This window comes from Candoia aspera, chromosome 6 (assembly GCF_035149785.1).
Source record: "Candoia aspera isolate rCanAsp1 chromosome 6, rCanAsp1.hap2, whole genome shotgun sequence".
In the NCBI taxonomy this organism is placed as follows: Eukaryota; Metazoa; Chordata; class Lepidosauria; order Squamata; family Boidae; genus Candoia; species Candoia aspera.
In genome coordinates this window covers 30,118,878-30,143,083 of record NC_086158.1, presented here as the reverse complement: position 1 = coordinate 30,143,083, position 24,206 = coordinate 30,118,878, and the positions used below count along the sequence as shown (strand labels likewise).

Below are 24,206 nucleotides of genomic sequence, written 5' to 3'. Positions count from 1 at the left end.
ATGGGTTGGGAGGAAGGCTTGCTGAGTGCCATGGTCTCACTTGAAGGGAGTTTATCAACTGCATGAGCTGTATAGCTAAAACAGTAAAATATAGAACAAACTTACAACAGAGGTTAGCAAGGAAACACTGTAAGTGTATGAAAGTGAAGGTAGTGGTGATCCTAAGACAGGAGAGCCTTCACAAGAGGATCTATTTGCATACCTTCTAAGGAAATACAGTATCCAAAGCAGGACAATCAAACAAATATTTTTTCAACTAAACATTCAGGTTGTGTTAGCAGCAACTTTGAAGCCTGTGTGCAAAATGGTCATCTGGATTATCAGAATAAATTAACAGGTTAGCCAGATAAGTATTAGAAATCTGTCCAGCAGGAAGAGTATGATTCATAAGTTGCATGAAGACTGCAAGAAAATTGGCCAAGCTGAGTTGCATTACAGTATATTCAAACTTTCTCTAATGGTGGTCAAATGCTATTAAATGTCTGTGCCCCTCTTTAATGCAAATCAGGATGTAAAGTCCCCAAAGTAAAGTTTGGTAAAGAAAAGGTGTGCTTCCTCCAGCTATTCTAAGAGTTCAGAAATGAGTGAAAGAAGGTAATGGTCAGAGTTCCAAAGTTTAAAATGAAGAGACATTTCTTTTTTCATTAAAAAAAAAAAAAAGACAAGAGCTGTAGCTGGCAGGGAAGAATGGTGAACAAAGCCCATTTATTTGCTTGTTTTACAGTATTTGTAAACCACCCTAATTGGTTTTAATTCCAGTGAAAAACAAAACAGGATAAAACAAATAACAATAGAATAATCAAAAGTAATGATATCCATGCATCCCATTTACAAGCTGTCATTGATAAGTTCATTGAGGCACACCAATTGAGTCCCAGATATAAACATTTTGCTGAAATCTTAGCTTTATAAACAAGGTTAACATTACAGTCACAAAACCATTGGGGGAGTAAATTCTGTGCTTTTTCCTTTCTCAAAATATTAGTGTGGTCAACATACCTGGCAGATAAACTAGGGTAGATGGAGTATAACTGACAGAGTCAGTCAGATCTTGAAATCTGTGAGTCTAGCATGACTGAAAATCAACCATAATGCTTTCTTGGCCTCAATGAATGCACAAATTGTGAATCTGAAGCCAAGCCATTGCCAAGACAATAGGAAAATGCATCAGCATGTCAAATTAAGATACAGAGGTTCCTGATAATGATAGGTGGTAAGCAGGAATGGCTCTGTGCATTCAGAAACTGGGCCAGACCATAAGAGCCTGCCATTGATAGTTTCCATCCACATTGGGAGTTCATTATGATGAGCAGGCAAGGCATGCTAGTGTGTGATTGCAGAGACAATAACATTGCCCATGGTACCAGAAGATATTGGAGACCATAGTTGTATTGCATGGCCAGCTTGAGTCTTAAGAATAACACAAAAGGCCAAATGTTGGTGCCTATTGTCAAAACCCTTGGCCCTTCATAATTTTTGGAAGTCCTCACCTTGAACAAACTTGTTTCCTAACAAGCCCAGATCCAGAGTATGTACGGCATCTGTTTGCAAAGTACTTCTCTTCTCCATAACTATAGAACTTATTTTCTACCCAGAAAGGAGAGACTAAGAAGGACATTCCTGAGCAAAATGGCCCAATTCTTAACAATACAGGCACAATCTTTTGCATGTCAGTACTGTTATTTTTTTTTACAGAAAGTATCTTCCTGCTAGCTCCCAACTGCATGGATTTGCCACCAGAGTATTCTGATGAGCAAGGAGAGGAAGGAAGGAAAGAGAATGGTGAGGTTTTCCTTTCTCACTGCACTTTTGACATGATTCTTTGAGTCTTCTGTTTTCAAATCCAAAATTAGATTAAAGCAGATGGGGTCCCTGACATTCTCTGCCCAGTGAACTCATCCCATAGCATATTGGCTAGACCGTCTTTAAACTGGTCAATTAAGCTCTTTACATTCCAGCCCAAATCTTGATCTAATGTCTGAAAGTCCACCACATATGCACACCTCAAGCATTTACTTTGTCACAGGCATCTGATTTTATGATTGGCTGTCATCAGTTTGGCAGAGTTATCAAAAGCATTCCTTAAACTTATCACAAAATTAGCATCCTTGTCCATATCCAGATTATTTTGAATCGGAAGGAGTGGGGGGTAGCTCATTTTCTACTGCCCTCCATCAGGAGACTTATTATGAATCTTACGAAGAACTGGTCTGCAGTAAATTCTCCAGATTTTTGAGACATTTGTATATCACACTGTACATGGAAGGTCATAATTTTGCCCACATTTCCATCATATTTGCCAGGCACAATGACAGATCAGCTGGAGAACTATAGTTGTAGTAGCTGTTGTAGCAACAGTTGCTAATGCAATTGGATCCTGCACTGGTGTTAGTGGTGTGTTGAGCTGTGCTAAATTCTGGTCCAGAGCTAGATGATTCACTGTCTAAATCGACTGATCTTTCTGGGTTGCCATTTGATTCTGATACCGGAGCATAGCACTAGAACCTGATCCGTGGTAAATGGGATGGCAAAAGGGGTCAGTAGCTATGGTCTTGGTCTAGAAAATCTGAACTTGTCTTTCTTCCTGTGGATCAGGAATAAGGAAAAATGTCAGGTATATGTACTTTGGCCCCTTGCAATAACTCTCTGGAACTTTGCAGTTTCAGAGGAATTTGTACTTCACTTAGAGATACTTTATTACAGCAGCAAGCAACTACAGAAAGATGAAGATCCATTCTATCAAGCTAGAAACCTGATGGTATTTATATGCATGCACCAAGATTCACATCTTCCCCTACTTTTTTTTTTTTTGCAAAGGATTATTTGCAGACCTTTTCTGCCTTGGACTGCAAGAAGATCAAACCAGTCCATTCTCCAGGAAATTAAGCCAGACTGCTCACTTGAGGGAACGATATTAAAGGCCAAACTGAAATACTTTGGCCACATAATGAGAAGACAGGACAGCCTGGAGAAGATGATGATGCTAGGGAGAGTGGAGGGCAAAAGGAAGAGGGGCCGATCAAGGGCAAGGTGGATGGATGATATTCTAGAGGTGACGGACTTGTCCCTGGGGGAGCTGAGGGTGTTGACGACCGACAGGAAGCTCTGGCGCGGGCTGGTCCATGAAGTCACGAAGAGTCGGAAGCGACTAAACAAATAAACAACACCACCTCCAACTTCACAAAAATTAATGTTCAATTACTGGTCAACATGCACCACAGTATAATGATTGAATAGTTCAGTTTTATTTAATATTGTTAGTCCCATCACATATATAATTTGATACTTCCTTCAGAAATGCAAGATTTCTGCCTAAAAACATGAAGTGAACTGTCCTAAACTTTTCAATTTTCTGTATTTTTTCCTGGTGATGGTGTTTCCTTGCCAATATAAGGCTGAATAAGCAAAGTAAGTATTCCCACCATATAAAGGGAGCCACATATGTAGAAAGAAAAGTCATATTTTTGCATGAGATCATAAATCCATCCTAGAAAATAAAAACAAGGCAGTTAATACAGTATCATTAACCATCATCAAGAAGCATAGAACATTACTTCTACTAATAGAGTATTACTCTTTGACACAACTCTATGATTAATTTCTTTCCTCATCTATTTCAGGACTCTGAAAAGTCAGAGTGGGAGGGAGAGAGGGAGAGCTTGTAACCAGATCATCATTGTACATTACATTAATTTCCCTACTCCTTCAAATGAGTCCTTTCTCCTTAATTGTCTTAAGCCTGAAACACTAGTGAGATGTTAGTTCATTTCATCAAATTTATATTTTAAACACACTTTTCCTATTAAACTTATGAAACATCCACCTAGAGCAGGAGGTGGGCAACTTTGCTGTGCCTGTGGTGGACTTTTGTCTATTGCCTCCATGGGCTGCAGGAGGCATGACACTGACCCATCCAGTTCATGCCCTTTCAAGGGTGATTGGGGTAAGTGGTTCAGATGCGGTTTACTTTTATTTGCACAAAAGTCACCCCAAATCATGCCACCAAAAATTAGTGCTTTGCCAATAAAAGTTCTGCAAAAATTGGGTCAAGGAGGCATACTGTATGTTGCACAGTGTTTTCTGAGCTAGGTCGTGGATCCTACTTTCACTAAGCGTAAGTGCATGGGATAAAAATACATGTATTCCTACTGCTTATTTCTCTGTTCAGTTTCTTCATCTTTCTCTGCTTCTCCTTCATATTTATTAAAATCGCAGAACCCTAGTTGGAAGAAACCATTTCAGATGTGAGTTCAACCCCTGCTCAATAGAGGAACCCAAATTAAAGTATTCCCAACAGATGACTAGCCTCTTCATGAACTCCTCCAATAAGCCCATTGCCCCTCTGGGTAGTAGATTCCACTGCTCTCATGTCCTGTATTCTGGGATGACAAGCCTTGACTATATTATACTAATCATTATAAGTAACAACAATAACAACATTATAATTACTACTAAAGGATAGTAAATAAGCATTTCTATAAAGGAAAAGGCTAATACCTGTTGTTCCTTGACATATTTTGCTGGTGCTTTATACAAAATGAACAATACTGTATCTGCTGATTTTCAAATTTCAGTATCAGAGCTAAGCAAAACATTGAAATGAGGTTTTCATAATTGGCAGACATGCAACCAAAGCCCTTGCTATATGTTTTCTTCCCAGAGAAACAAAGTAACTGAGCATATAGATGTATGCAGAGATACGCAGGTCACCATGAAAGTCAAACAAAATGCCACATTTACCTGCAAACGGTGGTCCCAACAGTGCTGATATCCCATTGGCACAAATGATGATCCCATAGGCATTTGCAAGATGCTTAATCCCTACCAGATCTTCAGTTACAACAGGCATAAGTGAAAAATATCCACTGGAAAATCCTATTAGGGCACAAGCCACTGCTAGGCTAGCAAATGTATGCATTAATGGCAAAATAAAAATGCAAGAGACAAGAGTAAAGTTAGCTGCCATGAAAACATTCCAAGCACTGATGCAAGGCGAATCAGAGATTATGCCAAGGATGACCTTCCCCAAAATGTGAACAACTGCAATAATTGAAGTCAAAGGAAAGATGTCATTCTGTGCTTCTAAATTATACTGTTTCACTATTTCTGGGAGATGGATGAAAGGGATCACAAAAGTGCTATAGGCAAATAAGGCCCAAAATACAAAAGCTGCAAATGTTCTGTTGGTGAAGAGAGATGTAGTTCCAAAGTAACTAGAATACCAGGTCCTGAAGCCTTTCTGGCTTGTAACTGTCAGCTGGCCTACTGTCTTCAGAATGCCAAGAGTATAGATTTCCTTTTGGTCTCTGCTTGCATCTTTATTTTCCAAGGCTGAAATGTTGGCAGTCTTTTCTTTTGTACCCTGTCCTCCCTTTTCCTCTTTTTCCACTTCCCTTAAGACACCGTTAGTTGACAGTGTTTCTGCAGAGCAGGAGAGAACTTTTGCTGGACTGTTGCTTCCATCTCTGCTTGGCTCAGGAGCTGCCTTCTTGTAACGAATTGGCCTCAGAAGCGCTCCACAAACACACAGGTTCAGACAGACAGCACCATGGATGAACACTGCGTTCCTCCAGCCAAACTCCACACAAAGATATTTCAACAAAGCTGTCATCAGAAAAGCACCAAAGCCTGTTCCGGTTGTGCTGAGTCCCTGAGCAAGAGCCCTTCTCTTTTGAAAATACTGTCCCACCATGACCACAGCAGGCAGATACACCATCCCACTTCCAATACCTGAAATATGAAACATTTCAAACTTATCCAGGAAACCTCCATGACTGTGTAATAGATGAAGACTAGCTGACAGAAGATCCCAAAACAAGTGGGAAAGTCTGAGCTAAATATCTAGAGTAGATTTCCACAAACATGGGACAACATGTAGTTTTAGGTTTTGACCCTCAGGAAGTAGAAATGGGACATGAACTGTTCCAGTATCTTTTCAAACCTTTATGTGCTGTTAATATGAACAGAGGTGAAGACTGGAAAACAGTATTTCATCCTAAACTCATCATCAATGGTCATGTTCCAAAGCCATCTATCCTGGGGTAAATCTACACGTCAACTTTTGAACATCAACTAAGATATTAAATTTGGGTTGCAACAGATGTGCAGAGTTGCTAGAAGGATCTCCCTTGATTTATTTTGAAAGAGGGGGTACACTTTTGTAATTCAGGCTTAAATTCATAATCGACAGGTACAATACACATCTATGGTACATTTCAGTCAGGCTTTAGGTCTGGGCACTGTTATTGTTTTGCAATAGTTTTCCTCCTTCCTTCTGGACTAGTTCCAGGAGAGATCTAACCCAAGACCCTTGCTTTTCAGGATGCCAGAGGGCTCAATACTCTCCCCACTTTTATTCAAAATCTACATGATACTGCTGGGCAAGGTCATCTACTGTACATGGCCAGGTATCATTAGTATGCAGATGATTACATCTTGATCCCAGGCCAAGCAAACAATGCTGTGGAAGCTGACCCAGTGCCTGGAGGCTGTGAGGGTCTGGATGAGGAGGAACAGCTTAGGCACAATCATAGCAAAACTAAGTGCATTGGTTTCAAGGCCCTGTCAGTCACAATGATTTACCTTCTATAGTTCTTGACAGACTATCACTCCCCATGGCAGAACTAGTACATAATTTGGGAGTCCCTTTGGACTTCTGCCCCTATTCAGTGAATAGGCAGTTGCTGAAGGAGGGCCTTTGCACAGTCCCATATTATGTGCCAAATACATCCTTTCCTGAATCAGATGGCTCTTCTCACTGTCACTCATTTCCTAGCAGCTCCCATTTGGACTATTGCAATGCACTCTATAAAGGGCTACTCTTGAAGACTACTCCAAAACTGCAACTGGTCCAAAATGCAGCTGCATTAATAGTTATGAGCATTGTCTGCAATGGCTACTAGTGGGCTTTTAGGTGCAATTCAAGGTGTTGGTTGTCACCTATATGTCACCTTCATGGCTCATGTCCTGGTTACTTTCTGGACCATCTTTCTCCTCTTGTTTCTGCCCAACCAGTAAAATCTGAAAGAATTGGCACACTCCAGGTCCTAGCTGTAAAGCATTGCCAGCATGTAGAACCAGTAGCTGTGCCTGCCTTATGGAACAGCATGTTACCCCTTTTATGGGCTTCCATAAAGCCATACAAATCTGGCTCTTTCATCAGGCCCTGTGGTAAGACAGAGTGATCTGCCCCTGAAGCATAAAAAGTTTAGAAGCATAAAAAGTAATATTGGAACAACATCAGGAGTCCATCAGCCATATTCAAATTGTTTTATTTCTATATGCCTTTAGATTGATGCACATACGGTGCTAAACATTAACAAAGGTTGTTGGTTTTGGCATTGTATGTTGCATGAACCTACACTGCAGTTTGTAACTCAAGATGATTGGCTTATTATGTTATATAAACATAGCCAACTGTGGTTTTCTCTTACAAACCATGGTTGAGCAAGCCCAAGCAACTTCTTTGCTACATTGAAGGTTAAATAAATAAATTTGTCATTTCACCACAGCCACGACAAACTATTGCACATTTTTTACATTAGCCATCTTGAGTGTCCTATAAATTGACAAATGCACATAAACTGAAATAAACTATTTTTATTTATTTATTTACTAAACTTATACCCTGTCTCAATCTAACAACTCTGTAAGATCATTTGCAACATTCTGAAAATTTTAATATTGTTTATTTTGTTTATTAGCTGCCCTCAGTTTTTTTTTTCTAGGCAAGAGAGTAAATACAAGCTTTTAACATGTGATTTTGGAACTCAGCCTGTTCATAAACAGTATGGAACCTGAAATATTTAGATGAACTGTAACTTATTTGAAATACTGCATATTAACTAATGACATCTGTGTATGGAGCTTGCTTGAGTAAGTGTCACCATCCATCTCATACATACTGTGCTGTATATGCAACTTAATCCCTTACTCAAGCACATATAACCTGAAAAAAATTGATTCAAGCTACAGTCTATGTGTTCACAAAGATCAACTGATTTGCTACCCACAGACTTAGGCTTGTTCATGTTAGCATATCAACGTTCTTCAGAAAAAAAGTTAAATTTCCTAATGTATATTCAAAAAAAAAATTATGCTTACCAGCTATAATTCCAAATGTAATAAAGAGGTAGTCTACATCTGAAGCATAGGAACTTAATATCCATCCCAGGGCATTCAAGATTCCTCCAGTTATTGCTGTCTTCCGACATCCACAGGTGTTAATAAACAAACCAATAAAGGGACCTGTGACAGAACATGGGAAATAGATTGCTTTGTGAATTCTAATTATTTTCTTTATAAATATGAGACTTGGATGTGTCTTTGAGTACAATTTGCCACATCAGTATACATTGCACCATAAGCATTAATTGGTAAAGGTCTATGCCCAAAGATTGGTCCAATTATTTCTTATCAATATATGAATTTTAGGCATTAGACCATAGCAAGAAGACTTACACAAAAGCATTGTGTCTCAAAAAGCAGGGGCTAAGTGTTATTGTCTATGGTACAAAACTGTATAATATCTGAATTGCTATATATATATTAAAGGCACTCCAAGGCTATGTTTGCACCATAGATCAGCTATCATAACAATTAGTAAGCATGCAATGCATTTTACTTCCTACACACATGCACACAAACACACACACACCAATTTAAGCCTGAGATCCAGATTTAATGTGTTACTCATACCCCAGATGGTCATTATGATTAAAGGAATCTGGATTTCTTAATCCAGATGCTGTAATTAAGGTTTATTGAAGGTTATGGCATCTGGGTTAAAGAATTTCAAGATGGAGACTGTTACTATCATTGTAACCATTTGGAGTTTGGCAAATAGGCAGAATATAAATGCTGGAAAGTAAATACATAATGCATAAAATAGTTGCATGCAAGGGAAGTATTAATGGTGCTGTATGCATGCTTCCCGACCAGCGGTGTCTGCAGGCTGTTGCTGTTTTGTCAGAATTATGAAAGCAGAGTTGCGGCATAAGCTCTGCCCCCCTTTGGCCATGTCTGCAATATGACACACAAAAAATGAGTGGGACTTGTGTCATGACAGCACAATGCTGTATTTGTCAGTCCAACCCTCCACCCTTGCCTCCCCTACAGATGCACTGTTATCATCTGTAGTTTACTGCTGAGCATGTCATGCATACTCAGTCTAAGATTGGGTTTATTCATTGCATTAACCCATTATTTCTTTATATATGGCTAGCCTGAATAAATCATTTGCTGGATTTGTACTATATACTAACCAATAAACTACAGTTTACAAACCATGATGACTGGACTTATCCTAAACCAAATAAATCAGATTATAGGTTAGTATAATGTGTTATAACAATGTCTGCCTGTCAAGAAGCCAGACCATCTATAAATTAGATACTGGAAGGAAATCACAGTATACCATCAGCCTATGTTCCAGCCTACTGGAAGAGTTGGCCTATATAATTAATGCAAACTTGGCCTGTTAAGGTCTTTAGGACAAGTGGCTGAGGATGGATGCCCTCAACTTCCAAGATGTCCTACTGTAACAGAGCCTTGCCAGTGAAGCCTGTAAGAACTTCTTCTGCAACGTTTTACAAACATCCATTCTCATTCCCTGGCTCAGGGAATTCCATCACAGAGGAGTACATAAACAACCACATTTTCTGCTGTACTTGTCATGAGCACTGATGGTGAGCAGGAGGGGGCCCCTATCCAGGGGGGAAAACGCATGCATAGTAGGAGTTGAGCAGTCATTCAAAGAGACACAGAACAGACCCGCCTTGACTTTTGGGGTTTATCTGTATGGGTTTTCTCACGCTTCTTCAGTTTGGTAGGATTTTCTGTCTAATGTAGCAGTAATAAAACACTAGAGACTTATTCCGCATCTCAGCGTGGTTCCTGACTGTTAGGACAGTACTGTATTTTAAAAGTTTTACATGATCAAGCCCAATTGGCCCCACTAACCATGAAACAAAAGATAGAATATATGTCATTGATAGTCACATGTTCCCCAGAAATATTTCCCCAACCAAAAAGATGTTAGTCTGAATATGCTATCTCAAGGGGATTGCCCTATGCAAACTCAAAGGAATATAATTTTTATTAATAAGGCTGAGCAAATACGTTCCATGTTATATATGGGGGTCGGTGGCGCTGTGGGTTAAACCACTGAGCTGCTGAGCTTGCCGATCAGAAGGTCAGTGGTTCGAATCTGTGTGACAGGGTGAGCTCCCGGTGCTAGTCCCAGCAACTGCCAACCTAGCAGTTTGAAAACATGCAAATGTGAGTAGATTAATAGGTACCGCTTCGGCAGGCAGGTAACAGTGTTCTGTTTAGTCATGCTGGCCACATGACCACGGAAGTGTCTACGGACAAACGCCGGCTCTTCGGCTTTGAAACAGAGATGAGCACCACCCCCTAAAGTTGGACACGACTGGACTTAATGTCACAGGAGACCTTTACCTTTACCTCCATATCATGAGTATTTCTTACCCTGTGTATATCTGCTTCCTCCATTGAGATAATGGTTTAGCTCATACTCATGCAAGAGCAATTTCGATGCATCAATGTTTAATCAAGATGGCAACTGCTACATAATAGCAACACTATGGGATCCTACCTACAATCAGAGTAATACCCATATTGAGGGAGCTGACCCATGCCGTCAGCCCTCGACTTTGGCTGAACTCTTCAAGCCACTCCATGTTGAGAATTCCAAGGGCCATCTGTGATCCCATGATGAGTATATGCACCAGGAAAGATGAAAAGACTATCATCCAAGCCCATCCTCTATCAATATCTGGATTTGGCTTCAACTTCTGCTCTCCCTCTTTGGAATTCTTTTCAGAATCAACATCTTCGTGACTGTCATACATTTTCAGTCAAGTATCCTGAAAAAGATCAAATAATATTTAGTAGTTCCTAAGAAAAGTTGTATTTCATTTACTTGCTGTTATATTTTTAATAAAATGAAACCCAGTTGGACGATACTAGCCAAATTTGGCATTTCGTGGGATTTGGTTGAATTAGCTACCTTTCAGTATAAATCAGGCCAAAACCTTTTCTGGGGATAATCCCTCAGGTTAAAAATGTAGGACACTTTAGAGTTTAAGTGTTTCCCTGCTTGCTAAAAGTAACACACAGATTTTCATTTTCAAACAGCTATTCCAGTAATACAATAGCACATAAATATTGTATCTTTATCTGGTAGACTTTTATTTGTACTTTCATTTCTGCAGCTGACCTAAGGAAAAACAGTGATGGCCATAATCCAACCTAAAATTAACCCACCTGCTGCTTTCTATAGTGTAACCATCTGCGCTATTGATTTTGCATAATTACACCATCTGTTGCTTATCTCAAGAGCTTAAAAGCTGCTCTCTGAGCCCTGCCCCTTGCTGACCTACACTCTTTTAAAAAGATGCACTGTGTTTCCACTATCATGTATTCTAGCCATAATGCATTTACTAGTAAATTTTGTTCACGTCTGCAAAAAAATCTGTTTGCCTTTGGAAGAGATGGGATAAAATGCTGTTAACACTGGGAAGATAAAGCACACAACAGTGGGAATGCTGTACTGTGAGTTATTTCCTGCAAGAATAGTATCAAGGGGATCAAATTATGAGAAAACCACCAGCAGCCTTTCTCCAGCCATCTAGCTAAGTTGAATAAAATCTGGCCTTCCAAAACATAACTAGCTCCTCACTGGTGGGTGAGAAGGACATGGGCTTACTCTTCATGAGCTCATTCCACTGCATCATTTCACTGTTGCCGGGATGATCAGAGGCAGCAGCCAACTAGGAAGAAACCACCTGGGGTGTCCAGACTTTACATATAAAAAGTCTACAACATAAAACTACAAAACAGCAACTCCCACAAAATATACAGGAAAACACAGACTTTTGATGCCTTAACCTATATTGAAATTCTGGTGCTGCATTAATTGACGACTTTTTAATTTTATTAAAAATATTTACATTGCATTGAATTGTATTAAAACATTGCATAACCAACTCATATTGCAGCAGAGTTCTATTGAAAGATGCCACTCTTGGGGGGAGGGGCAATTGATAAAACATCTCTCTCCTCCCCAGCAAAGTATTTCTAAGGGTGACTCTTCCTGCTATTTGCTACAGCTGCAGAGAAACTTAACAAAGGTACATGGTCTTGATATTGCAACATCCAGGTATCAAAATGTTTACTCTTGTAGGGACTGAACTATGTCTCTGGATATCTAAATTGTAAATATACTCAGAAACAGGAAAGGTCACTGTTTTTTTTTTAATAAATAAATTATGCCCACACCCATCAGCAGGACAGCACTATGATAGGACACAAGGCCTCACCTCACAACTGAGCCAGAGTAGCCTTGACCTCACACTACGGCCTCTATTCATTCTCTGGCATGACCAGGTTACCACTTCGCAATTAAATACCATGAAATAGAAAGGTTAGGCTACTAAAAAAAAGCAGGGAACTCTTCGGAGAAGCAAGGACAAACGCTGTTATTTGTTCTTAAACAAGATAAGCAGGACCCGAATGCTGCAGTGAAAGTATTAAAAAAAACCTCTTGTACCCTTTTGTTAGAGGCTTGATATTTGGGGTTTTTTTTTAAAAAAAATATTAATTTCTGTAATGTTTGTCATGATCAAGGGCCATACTTAATATAAGGAGGGAAAACGGGCGAGAATCTGCAGTCTTTGCAACTCTTACAGGAATTTTAGCAATCACTTCCCTGTTTAGGTGTGAAGGTTACAAAGTTACTTTTATTCAGGTACAGCAATTTGGGTGTGAGGATAAAATATATCTGTCTTCCTGAAATTTCAGGATAAACACATTTTAAATCACAAATAAACAGGCATCCTGGGTAAATGTCAGTACACTGCATATACTTTCTAGCTGATGGGATGCAGGAGGCAGTAGTAGTAGTAGAGATCCTATAGTAATTTAAGAATTAGATGTACCTGTAGCATCCAAAATATGCCAGACTGATTGTTACTATCCATACTAATAGCATGGAATGCTGCTGTATAGTCTACACCTTCTCTATCTTACTAAAAATTGTTATGTAAAATCTTCAATTGACCGAAGCTATTAGTAAGCCCCACACAAGAGCAAGGAGCAAGAACTACTTGGGTTTCAGAAAGGTATATTTAATAGTGATCTGCGGCAAGTACAAAATCTTGGAAACTGTAAGAGGAATTTCCTACTCTCATTTACAGTGAGTTAATTAAAGCAGATTCTCTTTGAATGATTTGAATAATGAGTTTGAATGACTTCTTCCAAATTATTTTTCACCTGGGCTACACTGCCATCTATAAGAAACTGTCAATTAATTCATCTGTTATTTCTTGATTGTTTATTTCTACTCTGTCTTCCATTCCTTTCCCAGCCTCCCCACAATCTCTCACAGCCATGATAGGAGGCAGAGCTGTGAGCTGAACTGGTGAAGACTATGTGTATGGATGGTCATCACTTGGAATATAAGAGGAGTAAATGGTGAAGTGCATACATTAACATATGAAATGAATGGAAGAAGAGAAAAGAAATGTTGTTTCTAACTGTAACATTTCTGCATGAAAATGGTCTGGTCTTGTAGATTTGAGTTGATAAACAACAAGAAGAAATTAAATTTAATTATTAATGAGAGAGACAAAATGTATGTCAGAATTGGTTTCATCAAGGTTGCATAAGAAAGTAGAGATCTACAGGTTGATGAATGTCATATTCCAGTGAATGGTTATAACAGAAAAAAACAGAGATGAGTTCTGGGGAAAGTTCCACAACTTTCTGAATGAATGGGATCTGGGGGAGGGGGGAATTATGCTGCTAGGTGACATAACTCGATCCATGAAACCAAGATGAGTGCAAACAAATATGATTGGGCTCCTTTGAGTCACAAAAATGAATCAGAATGGTAACTGGTGTGTATCTGCTTAGAAAAAAGTCTCTTTTGAATATATGTTTTAAGTGTAAATCTATAGCAAAGAATTATAAATCTAAAAGCATTACTGATTTGATTGATTGTGATGAAACACTGAGAGAAATGGTGAGGGTACATGAGTAATAAGAGGCTCTGAACGTGAGACAGAACATTTTTTTGGTAACATCAAGAGTAGATCTTTGGAAAAAAATAGATACAGAAAAAAAGGAAAGAAGTGAAAATACTAGAGTAAAAGTAAAATGGCTAAAGGAAGAGAAAATACAAGTCCTATATGAAAATGTATTAGAAAATAGATTAATCTCTCAACAGAATGAATAAAAAGCAAATGCAAGGAAATAGGATGTGAGCAGCTTGGAACAGAGTAAAAAGAATTATAGTAATGAACAGAATGTTTGTGATTATCAGTTAATCTTATCTGAACCTGCTTTTTGGCGATTTTCAGCTGCACAGAAATCATTATAATGCACAACACAATTATAAATAATGTACAAAATGCAACATTCTGACAATAAACCAATTGCCACCAAACAGTACAAATAAATGTCAGTTAAATGTAGACAGATCATGTGATTGTTCCTTCATCAGGATGTCACATGATCTAAGGAATCCAGCATTTCATGTCCTTCTAAGTTCAATGCTTTTCTCTCCAAAGATTTTTGGGCTGGCTATTTCCATTTCAGTTCTTTCTTTTGTTTGTTGCCTTCAAATACTATGATTTTCATGTTTTCCTAGAGTGGTCTGTTACAGCACCTGAGGCAATGCTCAGCAACTCAACTCCACTTTTTTGGTAAAGTTTTTTGGTGCAGTCCAATGTTCTTCTAACCTGGTCTTCAATGTCTACCATGTTCTCCTATATATACTTTCTTGTGGAGTGATATGGGTATCCAAAAAATGGTACCTTTCTGCAGGTTTTGGGGGAGCTATTTTGCTCAAGCATTTTTGTCCTGTGCTTTTGAATTCTCTTCGTGTATTTATTGACTTATGGCATTTATATTCCACTACAGTCATTCATATATATACTATATGTGTGTTTATGTGTCTGTCTGTTATTCAACATTTTAGAGAAAATATATAAACTGGGAAAGAGAAAGGAGTAAGAATAGGATAAAAATGAATAAGCAAGAGATTTACAAATGTTATAGAGATTATAATTTTCCAGTAAATTATTAATTGATTGTAACATTTTAAAAACCTGAAAAGTACTATTAAACTCTATGCAAAGTATAAATACTAGGAAACATGGTCACAACAATATAAATAATGAAATGAAATTATGAAGTACAATACAATAAATTCTATCCACACTGCTAAGAGTCCATTCCAGTTTAGAAGTCCAACCTTTGACCTGTTCAGTTTTTGACTCTCATTTTACCAGCAATTTATAAATAAGGCCCAGAAGATGCTCTGGGTTATATATTATAAGATTTTCAAATTCAGTTAAGTCTTAAAGTGTCCCCCTTGTTTTTGCAAATCTTTAGATACTGTTCTACTTATGTCAAGATATTGAAACTAGTCAGATGGACTAAGCCATTCACAATCTCAATGGTATACAAGATAAAGAAAAAAAGCAAAACATTCCACAGTAAGTTTAAAATGCAAATCAGTGGCCTGCTCTCCGAGAAGCACAGCTTTCAATCACTGTATATCCCACTATATGGTATATTAACTGTTGCAATGTATCTTTCTTTGTTGTTTTTGGATTTTGGTGTTTTCATTTCCTATTGAATTGTCCTTGAGGAGTAGTTATTTTTTTTGTTTTCCCATGCCTTATCTTCCATATTGGTACATACTGTATCTGAGCTTCATGCTGCTTCTTATCCTTTTTCCTTCTGGATGATTTGAGTGGTAGTTGAGGTATTTGTCGGTGTGGCTTGGCTGACCATTCACTAGTGATTAATTATTGTTTTTGGTATGAGAGGGAGACAGGGCATTTTTGTTTTGTTCTTTTTTCATTGTGAATGTTATTGCTTTATTTTGTTCATTTAAATGGTGTAGGAAGTTTTCTAAATCTTGTTCACCATGATCCCAAAATATGTCATCAACATACCTCACCCACATACTTAGCTTCTTTGTTCTTCTATTTAATAATCCAAAATGGTTGGCAGAAGCAGTTGGGAGTAGATGGTGAGAATGGCACTTAGTAAAATCAGATGGTAGGGCTATCCTGTTTTAAATCTTACTAGTAAAATCAGGTGGCACGGTGTTAGATTGTAAATACAGGATTTTATACTTGTATAAGTGTTATTTTTATGGCAATTGGTAATATATCATAATGTACTATATATTGATTTTGTAATGTTTTTGTAAGTGTTTTAGCTTAAGTGTTAATTTTAATTGCAGTTATACCGCATCATAGTGGGGGGCACCCAAAAATATTTATTTATTTATTAAACAAATTTATATGGCCACCCAACTCACACAGTGACTCTGGGCAGCTTAAAATCCACAATATAAAAATCAGTCAAACCCCCCCAAGTAATACATTTTTACTTGTGTTGTTAAAGCATTTGTTTCCAAGTTGTTGCATAGTTTAGCTACTGATGATGAACTCATGACCATGCCATCTGTTTGCTTGTGGTATCTGTTACTATACTGGAAAATTATGGCATTTACACAATAGATTGATAGTTCACTAATTAATCTTGTGCATAATTTTGTACAAATGTTTCCAGTTAGATTTGTAGGCATTTTTATGTTTTGTTTGTTGGGGCACTATGAAAGAAGTTAACATCAAAGCTGTTCATAATGTTAGTTAAAGTGGCTGTTTTTATCTTTCCCACATTTTTTTTTCCTGTAAAGTCAACTGTCTGTTTTCCTGAAGAAGTTCTGACTAGGTGCTTCATCAGTAGATGGGCTGTCATCCAGGGGAGCTGATAATCTGGTTTGTGGACTTGGGGAGGGTTCAAGGGAAGTGGAGGTTTACAGCTGAACAATACTTGTTTTTCACCGACTTTACAAGACTGATTTTCTTTAAGAGTAGTTTGAGGTCTTTCTTATCTTGTTAATTGGACTTTTTTTAGTACTGATCTGAAAGTTGATCAGTCTTTTATTAGGCTATTAATTTTGGTATTGTACTTGGATTTATTGTGAATTATCACTGTTCTGCCTTTGCTGGTGGTTGTTGTTGTTAGCTGCTGTCGAGTTGTTTACGACTCATGGCAGAACGAATGCTGTTCGGTCTTCGCCATATGCCTGACTGTTCCAATGTTTGCATCCATTGGTAGTATGATTTTATCTTCATCTCTTCTCAGCTGAGTTAGTGCACAGGTTTTAGCTGGGCTCAGGTAGGGGTGGGCTTTCTTCTGTTTGTTCAATTGGTAGGAAGTATGAAGTACATTCAGTGCTGGTACTAATCTTTAGAAATTGAAATTGTTTCTTGCTTATTGCAAGGCTGAGAGCTTTTGAAAAAGTGCTATATTCTGCTTTTTTCTTTGGTGGATCACTATTTTGTTTGGGTCCAATGTTATGGTTTCCTTTGGCTTGAGCATACTGCGTAGCTTTTTATAGCCTCTGAAGCCAACAGATATAAAAGGAAGTTCCAAGAAACAATAAAAATGGAAAAAGATAAAAGACTTATATTAGCAAGTACATTGAAGTGTGTGGTTAAGCTAACAGAACATATGAAAAAAGAATACTGGGAAGAATTAGGAAATGAAAGAGGATGTAGATGGGGAAAATACATGCGAGAATGTTTGTGGCAAAAAATGAGGATAAAAATATAATATTTAAAATGTGTGTAGGAGAAGAGATCGACAGAAATAATGTAGTAAAAATGAGGAAGGAATTATTAAAATTAGAAGAGACAGAGAAAAATACACTGATGGAAATTTTTAAAAAACTGTTTTGGAAGTTGGTAAAGAGGACAAATGAGGAGCCTCTAACAGAGTGAATGAGATTCAAAATTAAACTGATTAACTGATTTGGGATGAAATTGAAGCAAAGAAATGCTGAAAGATGTTTGTATATTTGAGATGTGCATAGGAATGTTAGAGATACGTTGAAGACTAGAATGGAAACAAATGCTACAAATGGTAGTGTTAAAATGTTAAAAAATCATAAGGCTGCAGATGTAAATGGCATGTCTGACAAAAATGGAAATATGTATGTGATTCATTTTGAAGTAGCTGAGCAACTTGTTTAACAAGTATGTGAAGGCTGCATTTGTATCTAATAATGGTATATTGACTGAGGATGTGCAAGTATATTTCTGTATGCAGATGATGTTGTGTTGTTGGCTTAGAATCTAAATGATTTGCAGTGAATGTTAGGCAGACTATACCCCGTAACAAGGAGTATGGATCAGAAAATTAATGTATTAAAGACATAAGCAGCTTTGTTTGACAGAGAACACAGAGAGAAAAACTGAAAGTCATACAAAAATGGGAAATAGAAGCACAAGTGGATGATATGTACAGGTAGTCCTCAACAATAGTGACCGGAAAATTCATCTTTAAGCGATGTATCATGTGACCACACCCGATTTTACAACATTTTTGTGGTGGTTGTTAGGTGAGTCATGTGGTTAAGCAAAGCACACAGTTCCCAAGTGATTTTGCTTGTCGGAAGCAAGCTGGGAAAGTCGCAAATGGCAATCACATGACCCCGGGACATTGCAACCGTCATAAATATATGCTGGTTGCCAAGCACCTGAATTTTGATCACATGACCGCAGAGACACTGCAGCAGTTGTAAGTGCAAGGACTGGCTGCAAGTCACTTTTTCCAGCAATGTTATAACTTCAAACAGTTGCTAAATGAATGGTCTTAAGTCAAGGACTACTTGTATACTTTTTTAGAATGTTTTCTGAAGACAGGAAAATGGATGGAGCAATGTTAAGATGTGCAAGTCTTCTTAGAAAGGGAGTGGCCAGCATGTGGTTTGTTTACAAGGAATGTAAAAATTGCCAGAAGCAAAAATGTCAGTGTCTTCTGACCCCTTGTCATATGGAAGTGAGAGTTGGCTATGTCAAGAGAAACATTAATGTTAATTGAATGCAATAGAAATAGGCACTTGAGGAATGTCAAACAAAAAGTTGAAAGCAAAAGGGTCAAGAATGAATCAGTGTTGAATGAGTGTTTTTTGGATTAAAAAGTGAGTGATCTATAGAAAATAACTAGATTGAGGTGGTATGAACATATAGACAGAATGAATAAGGATCAAACTGCAAAACAAATATACGAAGGAACAATGAATGGATTAAGAATAGAAGACCAAGAAATCATACAGCCACAGACCTCTAACCCACTATGGTAAGTAACGACAGAAATTATTTTATTTATTCTCTAATACTGTGTTACATATACTGCCTTGAGGTGCTGGTGGAAAAGTGGCCTAGATATAAATAAATATATATATATATATATATATATATATATATATATATATATATATATCATTATATAAGAATATAAATCTAACCAATAAATAAAATAATTCCAGCCACCTGTGACAATTGTTATCCTGGTGAATGCTCAAAAACTAAAATGAAACAGTATTTGGGGGTCATACTTTCCCTTCCCAATAGAAGCAGCCACCAGAACCAACAACAGAATTGCTAAAAGGTGGAATGTATCTGCATGCTTTACTTTTTAAAACCTGAAATCACAACCTTTGCATGAAATCATCAGAATTTCTACTTCTGGCTTTCAAAGTAATCCTAAAGACTGCAGAAACAAAGACTGAAAAAATCCATGATTACAAAGCCTTCTCTGTCTTTTGTACACAAACTTCATTAGGCATCACTGGCTGAGTCTAGAACCTTAAACAAGGAAGCAGGTTTATATGGCATCAACTGACACAGCAATAGCAGAAGACAGCAAGCAATAGTTTCCACTGTTCTCTCCCACAAATGTGCATAAGCTGCATGGAATGTATTCCTTTATTAGCTATTTTTATATACTGCCAAGCTATACAAGGAATTGTCCAGGTTTTGCAAAACACACATTGTTATCAGTTATTAATGGCAATTCATATGCTAGCCTTATCTCCAGATCATAAATCAAGTGCAAGGTCACATATGCTAAAGGCTTCTAGCAAGCTGGAAAACAGTATGTAATCAGAGTACAAACCAATCAGATAGTTGAAAGAAGGCAATAAGGAATTGTTCATCATTATTCAAGGGAAGATGTAGCAAGCATGGTTCTGTGGCAGTTTGGCCCTGAGTTTTAGGTATCAGCAAGGAGCAATTACAGCAAGAGTTCTACAAGGCTTCACATGCAACGGCATTATTCCAGCAAAACTTCCCAAGCTAAGTTGCTTCTTAAATAGAAACAGTATCTGCCTCTCCCTATGTGCAGCTGATTTTGGCCCTCTGTGTGCTGGCCCTCTGTGACAATTGGGTAAAGATCTGTCAATCAAAGCATAATAATGCAGAGGACCTCCCCCAATTTAAAATCCAGGGAAAAGGCAGAACTGAGGAATGGGATTTGGGAGGTATGGGTGGAAGAACGGGTCTGAAGGAAGCAGAGACCTACTGTAGTTCCAGAGAAACCTCCATCTGTGAGAGTGGCAGGTTTATGAATATATATTTAGTGCAAGGAAGGACAAGGATTGGCAGCCAATCGATAGATTTACAACCAATTTTAAGTTACTTAATAAAAGTTCATAGAGGCCTTAACATTAAGGAAGTGATTTTGCCCTTTTATGTCATCCCCACAACCCACCTACCTCAGATATGTATAAAGAAATACAGCGGTTTAAAAAAAAACATTTGCAACTCAGGAGAGGGTTTAGTGATGGCAGCAAAACTAATGCATTCCTTAGAGCAGTGTTTTTTAAACCTGGCAATTTGAAGATGTGTGGACTTCAACTCCCAGAATTCCCCAGCCAGAATGCTGGTTGGGGAATTCTGGAAGTTGGTCCACACATCTTCAGTCTGCCAAGTTTGAAAAACACTACTTTAGAGGTATCCTGGGATTATTTAATTTTGAAGGAAGAAAGGAAAATAAGAAGAGGACACCTACAATAGCGAGAGGACACAACTTCCTCTTCCCAGACTTGTCTCACTAGGGTCTGGCTGAAATGATGTAGCCTAGCATTCCTCTGTAACTTTGCCTTTTGTTTAAACTGTTTAAATACAAATGTCTTTTCCTGATTCTCCTCGTCACCTGTAGAGCTCATGGGGCGAGGGCATGAAATAAACCCAGGAATATAGGCTAGACTTGGAATGCAAAGACAACGGCAAACCACTTCCCTACTGCTACCTAGAAATCTATATGGATGTGTTCATGATGTCACCAAGAATCAAACTCAGCTTGATTCTTGGTGATATCAGTAGCCCTTTCGAACTCCATCACTAGGCATAGGACAGCTGGGCAACCTGAAGACTGGTGTTAGCATTAAATGTATTGAGGAGGACCATGGTGGGAATGACAATGATGGAAAATGGGCAACCACATTATGCCCATTGAATGGACTGGAGTTTCCCTGATTCTGGAGGTGGTTTCATTATTTCTCTACAATTTTCACCCATTTCATAACTTGTGGGAAATTGCATTGCTAATGTTTGGCATTCACCAAACTGAACTTCATTAATAGAGTCAGAGGAAATTCTGAGGACCACAACAAGGGGCTTTAGGGGCCAAACGTGATCCGTAGGCTCCAGGTTGCCCACCTCTGATAGAGAAATGAAGCAGCCTTTAAGAGTTAAGTTACTATTCTGGTTGCAGGGGAGAAACATGCTACTTTCTTCACTTCTTTCATACCTCCAATATGCACATAACTAACATATTGGCATATAATATACATTCCTATACCATCCCACCTCTTCCCCGTTAAATTATATAAGCGATAACACGTATGAGAGTCCAGTTCTTTCCCATCTGGCATCTTTAGGTATGTAGGCCTACAACACAGCATACTGTAGTCTTCTTTGGCTGGGGAGGAAAGGCACTTGGCAGCTGAAAAGCACAGGTTGAAAGAGATGGGCATGAACTCTCACAGTTCAACTTTGCTGTAAATAAATGATGAAGAAATAATTTTGCACTTTCAAAGAAAGGTATTTATGAATGCACTGAAAAAGTTCAGTCCCAAAGAATCCTGTGTACTATGAGAGCCTGTTGCACAACTCTTTTGCTTATTTGCCTGACCAAGGAACCCTAAATGTTTACGTTGAGAAGTCTGAGAATGACAGTATAGCAGGCTAACGACAGGAGCCTCCTTGAATTCCGAGGGGCTTTTTTCTAAGGAAACATGCACAGGATTGCCCTGTACACAAGCTCAAAATCATCAATGGAGTGACGTGTCTTAAAACCAAACTTTTTTAAAGTAACTGGACCCACTCAATGTTGCACATCATTAAAGGCTCTTGGACAACTTTTAATTTTTGGATAGTAATTTATGTAGGAATAGCTTTTTTGAAAAAGATTATCATGTTTAATACCTAGAAATGAATTTGGCCCTGCCTTTGCAACACAGATTGTAAAGCATATTGAGTAGTACTTTTTACTTAAACAGGCAATATATTAACAACAGCAATATTATGATTATGGCAGGCTTGCTATAGAAATAAGCATGCCTATTTAACAACTTTTCCCAATCTGATGTCCTTGAAATATATTGGACTACAACACCCTTCATACCTAGCCAACATTGGCCATGAATTGTAGTCCAACAGTTCTGGTGGATACTAGACTGGGGAGGGCCGTTGTTCAAAACTGCTCTGTTACTGCACTTACCTACATGAACATTTATTTCTTTGTTGCATTTATATCTCATTTTTTTCTACATGAACTCACAACAATGTGCACAGCAAGACACACATACACTCATTTGTATCTTCACAATAACACTTGGAGGTAGATCAGGCTGAGTAATAGTAATTCAGTAGCCCCAGTTGAGATTTGCAGTCTAAGGCCACCACCTTATCTCACAAACCACAATCTTCCCATGAGAACTGTGTTGGAGCCCGGAAGAGTAATGAAGTCTGCTAAAACCACGTTCTGCTTTCTAATTTAATATAAATGATACCCTGAAAAGGCTCGGCTACCCTCTCTCCACTTCAATCCAGAGGTCAAATAGGAACCTATTTGAGAGAGTTCCACCCCAGGACAGGATCTGCCTCTGTGTGCCTAGGGACCGTGGATCGGCGCCCCGAGGCGCGTCCCCACCGGAGACCAAGTCGCCCTGGGCGAAGCTACGACTGTCAGTCAAGGGCCGAGGCATTCGGGAAGCGCGGAAGCGCATTGAGGCGCTTTCCGGGGAGAATCCGTCGCCACAAAGGATCCCGGGCCAGCCGCAGCAGCTGAGAAGGGAGGCCGAGGAAGAGTCTGCAGAATCGTCCCCAAAGGGGACGGGAGGCGAGTGACCGCCAGTTACCTCGCTGCAGCAGCCAACCTTACCGCCTCCAGCAGACAACGCTGCCGCTTCCGCTGCCGCCGCCGCCTACCTCCGCTTTCTACCTAGGCGGCCGCATCCTTGCCAAGCCCAAGCCCGCCCAGTCTAGAAGGCGAAGGTGCCGAGACCCGCACAGGCCGAGCACAAGCACTAACTCACCCCGAAAGGGACCGTTTTACTCCTGGATGCCTCCCAAGGAGTGGGATGATTCAGCCGCTGGTGCGCTCCACCGACTCCCAGCACCCGCTGCGGGGGGCATCTTTCACTCAGCGCCCGGAGCCTTTCCCTGTTCGCGGAAAGGGGGAGAGGGAAGAAAGGGGGGGTGGGGGTGGGTCAGGGCTTATTTCCTCCGTTCCCCTCTCCCGCTCGTTGCCCTTTTGTCCCCAAGGTAGTTCGCCTCGGCCTGAACCTCCTCCTTCTCCTCCCACCGCAACCAGCCCATCTCTTGTCATTTGCGGGCTCTTCCAGGCGTGCGGCGCACCGGCTGGCGCTGGTTTGGCGGAGACTCGGAAGCCCCGCGCATGCTCTCGCGGCCGCTCCCGGCCGGTGAACGAAGCCGGAGGTTTGGAGCGCTGGACCAGCCTGGCCGGTGGCTACCGCATTCCGCCAGTTAGGGCTGGCAGATCGCTTCTCCGATCCAGTTAGCGGCGTGAGAAAAGAGCGTGCGTGGTGGGGGGGGGGGGGGGGGAATCGTCGGAGCGATCGAGAAGCACCTTTTTCGTCACGGAAAAGTGGTGGAAGTTTCGGAAAGTGGAAGAAGCCTTGAGAAAAACACTGGAGCAGCTGGCGAATTTTTATCCCAGAAGCGAGCTCACCCTTTGGCCTCTTTTCCAAGCAGCCCTTTTCTCACCAGGGACTGGTTGCTTAATTTTCTGTATGATATCCAGAAGATGACTGTGATGAAACTGTCTTGAAATTGTGGAAGGCTACAAAG

General features: G+C 39.4%; 1 protein-coding gene across 2 annotated transcripts; it reads right to left on the bottom strand.

Annotated features, from left to right (window-relative positions):
- Positions 1-684: 684 nt before the first annotated feature.
- On the bottom strand, positions 685-23,920 carry SLC16A14 (solute carrier family 16 member 14). 2 transcript variants are annotated; one of them, XM_063306659.1, is made up of 5 exons: positions 23,432-23,920; positions 10,616-10,886; positions 8,104-8,247; positions 4,741-5,730; positions 685-3,487 (listed from the first exon to the last, which is right to left on the bottom strand). In XM_063306659.1, the coding sequence occupies exons 2-5, from the start codon at positions 10,869-10,871 to the stop codon at positions 3,345-3,347; spliced, it is 1,533 nt and encodes a 510-aa protein (XP_063162729.1). In that variant the 5' UTR covers positions 10,872-10,886; positions 23,432-23,920; the 3' UTR covers positions 685-3,344. The 2 variants fall into 2 exon arrangements, with proteins under 2 accessions (XP_063162729.1, XP_063162730.1); XM_063306660.1 differs by lacking the exon at positions 23,432-23,920 and having other exon boundaries at positions 10,620-10,792.
- Positions 23,921-24,206: the final 286 nt, after the last annotated feature.

What these genes read in the sequence shown, in the direction of transcription:
- SLC16A14 (XM_063306659.1), bottom strand. Translation starts at nt 10,871, where the DNA reads ATGTATGACAGTCACGAAGATGTTGATTCTGAAAAGAATTCCAAAGAG. An exon ending in GGGTATTACTCTGATTGTAG is followed by an intron (nt 8,248 to 10,615) that starts GTAGGATCCCAT and finishes GTTCTGTCACAG; the next exon opens with GTCCCTTTATTGGTTTGTTT. An exon ending in TACATTTGGAATTATAGCTG is followed by an intron (nt 5,731 to 8,103) that starts GTAAGCATAATT and finishes TTCATATTTCAG; the next exon opens with GTATTGGAAGTGGGATGGTG.